The sequence below is a fragment of the Gekko japonicus genome, unplaced genomic scaffold, assembly GCF_001447785.1.
Source record: "Gekko japonicus isolate JY-2015 unplaced genomic scaffold, Gekko_japonicus_V1.1 scaffold3122, whole genome shotgun sequence".
NCBI classification, from domain to species: domain Eukaryota; kingdom Metazoa; phylum Chordata; class Lepidosauria; order Squamata; family Gekkonidae; genus Gekko; species Gekko japonicus.
In genome coordinates this window covers 5,121-13,089 of record NW_015169271.1, presented here as the reverse complement: position 1 = coordinate 13,089, position 7,969 = coordinate 5,121, and the positions used below count along the sequence as shown (strand labels likewise).

At 44.6% G+C, this 7,969-nt stretch overlaps 1 protein-coding gene across 1 annotated transcript in view; it reads left to right on the top strand.

Moving 5' to 3' along the window:
• PPP3R1 (protein phosphatase 3 regulatory subunit B, alpha) overlaps window positions 1-6,949 on the top strand; it is a 27,008-nt gene extending 20,059 nt beyond the window's left edge. The window contains exons 3-5 of the mRNA XM_015416548.1: window positions 2,122-2,181; window positions 4,993-5,177; window positions 6,610-6,949. Of these exons, the coding sequence (XP_015272034.1) occupies window positions 2,122-2,181; window positions 4,993-5,177; window positions 6,610-6,657 (293 nt within the window). The 3' untranslated portion in view covers window positions 6,658-6,949. The remainder of the gene's footprint in view (window positions 1-2,121; window positions 2,182-4,992; window positions 5,178-6,609) is intronic.
• The last annotated feature ends 1,020 nt before the right edge of the window (window positions 6,950-7,969 follow it).

Sequence of the window (7,969 nt, the reverse complement as noted above, 5' to 3'; positions counted from 1 at the left end):
GTTGTTATTTATTTTATTTATTTATTTATAATTCAATTTATAGCCCGCCCTCCCCTAAGGCTCAGGGCGGCTAACAATTGAGGCAAAAGCCATAATTCAAACAATTAAAACGAGATAAAAACGTAACAATAGTACAACAAAGTGCTGGTGCTCTGAGGTTCCCAGTTCCAAGAAGGGTTCTGGTAGGGTGGATCCGGACCAACGACATAAGTTCCAAAGCGGCAGATAACCAGTCTTCTTCCCAGGACTCGATTGCACCCTGATGGTATCTCTGCCAATTTTGGGCAACAGTGCATTGATGGAACAGTAGCGGCGGCGGCTCCGACTCGAAAGCCTGGCGGACGAGCTCCATCTTGCAGGCCCTGCGGAACTGTGCAAAATCCCGCAGGACCTGGATCTCCTCCGGGAGCTCATTCCAAGTAGGAGCCGCCACCAAAAAGGCCCTGGCCCTAGTCTCGGCAAATTTGACGTCTCTGAGGCCTGGGGTAGTCAAAAGATGTTGGCCCCCCGACCGTAGTGCCCTTGGGGGAACATATGGGGAAAGGCGGTCCCTTAGGTATGCCAGACCCTAACCATAAAGGGCTTTAAAGGTAAGAACCAGCACTTTGAAAATGAAGGAAATAAATGTTGAGAGTATTGTGTACTTTGCAGCTCTTTGTAAATTTCAGCTCATGCTTGGGAAACAGCTATTATCAAATAGATAAAAAGCTCAGAGACACCGAAGCTATAAAATCGTTGAATGAGGAATCAAAAGGACCAAATCCCAGCTGAATACGTCCATTCAAAAATCTGAAAAATACACTTTCTCTAACGGACCAGGGAGCTCTCCGAAATGAATAACGGTGGTAGAAACACGACTATAAAATTAACTCACCAAAAATATAACTTACTACGTAGGACCTGAATGTTGTTTGAGTTTGTTAATTGACAACAGCGGCTTTGGAAAACATAACTTCGTTTTCTAAGCGGATTTCTTGTTTCTGTGCTGCATCTTCAGAGTCTTCATCTTCAGCTACATTGGTTTCAGTGGGGGAAAGCACAATCATATATTCTCCCATTTTAAATCTGTAGGGCAGCTGTCCTAAGTAACGTGTGAACACTATGGGTCTTGGTGCTTGGAAGAAGCTTAACTGACATTAATTGATCCTTGCGTACAAAATAGGAATTTGAACCTAAAAGGGCATCATTACGAAGTGTTGTTCATGATGACAGCTATCAAGGAAGACTTTGTGTTCTTCCGCTGTCCCTCTTCCCTCTCTCCCCATGTGGCGCAGAGATTGAAGATTTCTGGTTTGGAATAACGCGTGATATGTCTTGATTCTCAAGCAGGGTGAAATTATACACTCTGGATTGTTTGCCTGCCTACAAACTAGGATTCTAAACCAGCTGAATCCTGGATTGCGAATGAGAGGAGAGTCGATTTATTTGATATGACCTGATGCCAATGCCATGACAAATGACCATTGGTTGTCTACTAAGAAGTCTTCAGTCTGAAAGCCGCCTTATCCTGAATCAGATCATTGATCCATCAGTGTCAGTGTTGTTTGCTCAGACTGGGTTGCTCTCCAGTCTCAGGCAGAGGTCTCTCATATCACCTACAACCTGAAGATGCCAGGGTTTGAACCTGGGACCTCCTGCAGGCCAAGCAGATGCTCTACCACTGAACCACAGCCCACTTGCCCTATTTATCAGGGTGTGTATGCATGCATGAGTGTAGGGGATATATGGTACCATATGTAAACAGCTTTTGAAATAATGGTTATGTTACTGTCAGCAGAGCTCACATATCAAACAGTTAAACCTTTTATCAGATGAAGCTAAAAGCTCTATGAAGGACGGTAGCTAATTTGCACATTGTGGTAAATGTACGTGACAACTTACTGAACCTGCTCGATCGATGCCAAAGTAGTTTGTAAACTTGGTAAAGATGGACTGTGTCACCCCTAAAGTGCGGAACGCTTCCTGAAAGTTGCACACAAATGTTGTTGATTCCAGGTGGACCCTGTGCAGCATTAGAACTGTCCATAACCAGAAACCTTTTCCACGGATGCTCATAATGATGGTCTGATGGCTTCATCTGCAAAATGATTCATAATTGTTCTCTTTGCCTGTATTCCTTAGAATTTATAGAAGGAGTCTCCCAGTTCAGTGTCAAAGGTGACAAGGAGCAGAAGTTGAGGTGTAAGTATCGGATGTGTATATATATTTTTGGGCATACACGGAATACCAGGCCTTGGTTGGATCTACCAAAGAATTGGCAGGGTGCTGGTGGGGAGCAGATCTTTTCCCCTGGCTCGTGTTCCTTGTGCAGTCGCCCGTTTTGTCCTGAGGGATCGGGAGAACCTCAGAAGTACCACATGAGTGCCGGGGTGGGTGGGTGGCGGCTACAGCAGTTATGAGGGATGTAGTAAAATCTCCTCTGTGGTCTCTTCTGCTCAGAAGAATTAAAAAAAGCTTGCTTTTCTTGATTCTCATACACTCCATCCCACCCCCCCGGAAGTGCAGTTCTTCATAGAGGAGTTTTGGCACAAACGGGTTGGCTGCTCGAGGAGCAAGCAAGAAAGTGAGGGAACGGCCACTTTGGTAATACCTCCCATTAACCGTTCTGGTGGATCCATAAGAACATCAGAGAGAAGCCAATGTTGGATCAGGCCAGTGGCCCATCCAGTCCAACACTCTGTGTCACACAGGGGCCAGAAATACCAGGGGCCATCAGGAGGTCCAGCAGTGGGGCCAGAACTCCAGAAGCCCTCCCGCTGTTGCCCTCCAAACACCAAGAACACAGAGCATCCCTTGCCCCAGACCAAGAGTCTTACGCCTTATCCTTAATTATGTTACTATTCACTAACTCTGTATTTGTGAGTCTTGAAACAAGAGTCCAGCGGCATCTTAAAGACTTAACATTGATTTCAGTATGAGCTTTCATGGGCGACACAAAATTGACACGTAATATGTTTTCTTGGAAGTGAATCCTGTTGACGTACTGATGAAGATACAGTAGTATTTCTGAGCTGATCTTGCCTCTTCCCACGTTGAGGGCCGAAGTGCTAGAGCTGCTGTAATAGCAGTCATTTTATCATAAATTTCTTTGTGAAGTCCGAGCCCGCTTTAATTAAGGTGCTTGTAGTGAGCAGAATGAGTTGGCCAGATCAAAGCATGGGTTTGCGGAAAAGTGCATTCTCCGTTTGTTCTTTGCCTCTTCCTTGTCAATAAAACTGTAAACTTCCTATTGAGAACTGGATCCAGTTAACGAAATACACACACACACACACACACACACAAGAAGGGGGACCCGCGATACTCGCGGGGGTGGGGGGAGGAGAAGCTCCACCGAAGGAGAAGGAAGCAGCTGCAGGTGAGCCTTCTCCCCTGCCCCCTGACCTCGACACCCACAGTGAGGCCCACACCTCTCCAAGCCTTCTCCCTCCTCCCCCCCCCAACACCGGCAGCGAGAGGCCTGAATTTGGCCTGCCGAACTTTCTCCCCCCCAGTGGCGGCAGTGGCGGCAACAGGCCTGAGCTTTGCCCGCTAGACTTTCTTAGCCGCCGGCCCACTGCAGAGGGTTTTTTGGGATTTAAATATACCCCCTATATTTCCCCCCCATCTTTTTAGATTTTTGTGCACATCTGGGGACTGCCCCAACTGTGCAGGAAAATCTCCCTGCCCCCCAGGTTCCCCCGATGTGCGGATTTAGATATCCACACACAGGGGGTGCCTTCGCTATTAGATATATAGATAGATGGATGTTCAGCTTCTTGGGCGTTTGAACTGTCCACGCCAGCACATCTGGTTTTTGTTGGGAAAGGAGGTGTCCTCTTTTTGGGTTGGAAGGTTACCGTAGGAATGTTCCCAGTTAGTAGCAGTTACCAGAGCTTAAATAGGAGGGGTATTTAAAACCCAAATTGGGAAAGTAGTGGGCATTTGGGGGTGGCCTCTGAGGATGGGGGGAGCTCAGCCGCTGTGCAAAGCCATGGAGATCACCCTCCAAAACCACCCCTTGCTCCAGGCGATCTGACCCCTGTAGTCTGGAGATCCAGTTGTGATTCCAGGAGAACTCTAGGCCACACCTGGAGGTTGGCAACCCCGTCTTATACCCCAGCTGAAACTGCTGCAAAAAGTATCCCCCCCCCAATATCCCCGGTTAATATATTTTGGGGGGGGGGCCCGCAGGGGATTTTTAAATTGCATTTTACTATAAAGTACAAACAGAAAAAGGAAGGGGAAAAAAGAAGGAAGGGAATCTACATTCTGATAGACAAAGTAAAGAAAGCCCTCTAAAAACCCAAGAGATGGTGGTCATGCATACAGTTTACAAAGTTAGCTTTAAACTCGGATATGCTAAGAAAAATTTCATTGAATATGATCATCTGCTTAATATTTGAATTCAAAGTCTCTTAAGACATCACCATAGTTGACTTCATAAAGATGAATGCAAGAGTAAATTCAAAAAGAAAGCTGAAAAAATTCCAGAGTGCAACAACAGTCTATTTTTTCTCCTTTCCCACCCTCAAAAGGTAGCTTGATTTTGGGTTAGGGTAAAAAAAAAAATATCCCCGGTTAATTAATCAACTACACCTCGAGTTGATTAATCTATTGCAGTTGCACACTGAGTCGACATTTTCAGTGAGTTATATACTGTGACACCAAGAGCACTCTCCTGGTCAGTTACCGCCAGTTCGTACTCCATCGGTGTGTATTTATAGTTGGGATTTTTGGCTCCAGTGTACCTTTAAATTTAAAACGAGATTTGTCAGAGGGATCACTTGTTTGAAGTAGTAAGTCGGGAAATATGGCCTGTTTTTTTTGCTGTTCAGAATACGGTAGCCTTACATAAGAAGTCCCCTGCCGGATCAGACAGGTAGTCCATCTAGTCCGGACTCTGTCTCACACACAGTGGCCAGCCAGTTCCTGAATGGACACACCCAGCAGGGATTACCTGGTCTCCCACCTGTGAGTTTGTCACTAAACTTCCCCCGATGCCTTTCCCTCCAGTTGCCTTCCGCATCTACGACATGGACAAAGACGGCTACATTTCCAACGGGGAGCTGTTCCAGGTCTTGAAGATGATGGTTGGGAACAACCTGAAAGATACTCAGTTGCAGCAGATTGTAGACAAAACCATAATAAATGCAGATAAAGATGGTGACGGAAGAATATCCTTTGAGGAATTCTGTGCTGTAAGTACCTTTTCCTATAAAGGGACTCATGAGGTTTTTCATATAGGCTCCTCCCTTTCCCCCCACTTCCCGCCTTCCTCTTTTTCAGGATGTGGTTGTTTCTCAAATCATGTTTACTGCAGGTTGACCCCTCTTTTCTTCCCTTTCTCTCAACTTTGCCTTTGCTAAATGCCGAAGTTCTTTACAGAATACCTCAGCTTGATTTCGGCTTGTGGCTGTTGTCCACGGTTACTCGCCATGCTGGTTTTATTTTTTTAATTTTTTTGTGGTCCTCCTCCACTTTCCTTCCCTAATACCTTTTAAAGTAGCCCTTGGAATCGTTGACACTTACCTTTTTGAGGTTAATGTGGTCTTGTGTGGATTCTGTTTCGATGGGACGCCATGAAAACGACCCCAAGATTAAAGATGCCGCCAAAAAAAAAGCCTGTGTATTTATTGGGAAACTTGATTTGAGAGAATCGTTTAGGTTGTAAGAATTAAGGAAGAACCAGGGGTCATTTCGTGCAGGAGCGCATGTTCCCAGCAGCCCTCAGTCAGAGCAAGAAGCAGCCAAGTAAGTTGCAGAGCCCATCCCCCGGCCCCCCGGCCCAAAACAGTCCAGTGACACCTTTAAGACCAAGTTTTATTCAGGTACAAGCTCTCCCTCCTCTGCGAGGAGAGATCTGCACGTTCCCCCAATAGCTAGCAATCCAAAAGAGTCCAGTGGAGCCTGAGCGGTGGGTGCTGCCATCTGACACACTTCCGGTGATGTCAGGGGTGTGTGGCATATGCAAATAAGTTATGCTAATGAGCTCCTGCACCTCATTTTCTACTAAATGACCCCTGGGAAGAACTATGCTATTCTTCTGTTCACTATAGGGCATAAATGGGGTTTCTAAGCCAACTGTATTATCATTATTGTTGTTTTTGTTATTGTTAAACTGGACTTATTGATCACCGATCCCGACTTGCGCCGGGCTCTGGGCGATGTACAGTATGGCTGGGAACAATATACAAACATCAAATATAATGCAACTAATAGCATTAAAACCAGTTTAAAGCAAATTCAAGATGGCGTTAATCCGCTTAACTGAATGCATAATTTAGACACATGCACCCTTGTTAAATCTGGTTACTCATTTTATTTCTGGTCGCAAACCGGGTTGGATATGGGGGGTGGGGAGGCAGATTATAAGAGATCCTGGCCTGTTGCAGACCCGGGATTTAGCCCTCAGGCCGTTTTGGGTGGTGGTGGTCGTGTCTCGTCTCCAGCAGCAGCATTTTGGGGAGATCGGTGGGAGGGGGGCGGTAGGAGAGTTCATCTCTTTGCTGCCGAGGAACACCCTCCATTAGCAGAAGGCATCGCGGGGAAAAGGCAAACATCAGACCCCCACCACCACCACTCCTCCACTGTCTCACTAATCCTCATGTCATTCTCGCATAACCCTTTCAGGTTGTAGGAGGCTTAGATATCCACAAAAAGATGGTGGTAGACGTGTGACTCTTTAGGACACCACCCGACACTTTTGCTTTCTTCTCCATCTCTGAAGATCTGCTCAAGACGTCCAGCAACGCTCTCTGTGTATTTAAATGGAAGTATTTTTTTTCTCTGTGAAGCCACATTTTTTTCCAACATGAGCCTCATGAAGCCAACTAAGTGTTATTGAACTTTTTACTCTCTCAATAACTCCGTGTAGCACTTTAAAAGTCTGAAGGACAGCAAGATGGAAAGAGCATTATCAGTGTGGTGGAGAAAGGGAAAAGGGGGGGGGTTGGCCTTTTAATTTATTTTTTTTCTCCTCATCTTTTATAACAAGGAAATATCTATCTATATATATATGTGTGTATTTATATATAGATATATATGTAGCTTTCTATATGTAGTAGCTAAGTGGACTTTAATTTAATATACTTGATTCAGAAACAAAAACTAGAGTACAAAAGTGCCAAGCGGAACATTTAACAGTTCAATATATGGATATACATCTTTACTTTTATGTCACACAGTTTTATATATATAAGTAGAAGAATGTAAAGTTTTAAATGGTCGTTAGGTCAGCTCTTTCCTTTTTCCCGTGATTTGTTTCAGGCATCTTAACCTAGCGACTGGCCGAGAAAGCATTGCCTCCTGTTAATTCACCTTAATATTTTTTTGTAAGACAGGAAACGTAACGTTTGTTTGTGTACCTTTTGATCTCTTTACCAGGGACTGCATCTCCGCTCCATAGCTTCCAAGTGTAATTCTATTTACTAGTATGAGAATATGTAATGTAATGTTAATGCCAAGAACTAGTCCTTGTGTGCAAATAGGATTTACAGAATGTCGATGGCCATTTCGTCCTTCTGCTTAGTAAATGGGTGCAGTTGTACAAAAAAAAAAAGATATCCCTGGGAAAGACCAGCTGCCACCCAGTCAGTGCAGATAAATGCATTTGTTTCTCAGCACTTAGCGTCATTAAGAATTTGGGATGAACCAGGTGATTGTGTAGGATTCCTGGTGCACAGCAGCACTATTTTAAGACAAGCAAAACAGAAAACCTCTCTTGCCATTAAGTAACGCTCCAGCCGTTATAATTTCCCCTTGCGCATTTAACGTAGTATCACAGGTTGGATAAATAAAACTGGTCATATTTTATATATGTGTATATATGATTATAACGGATATTACGGGGGAAATGTCAACCTCTGCCATAGGGAAGGAGGAAAGCGTCACATTATCTAAATTGATACCTCTTGTTCTTCTGCAGTTCTTTGCTTGGAGAATTTCTTTTTAGACTTGTCCATATCATGACTCGTAACAGATAGCAACTTGA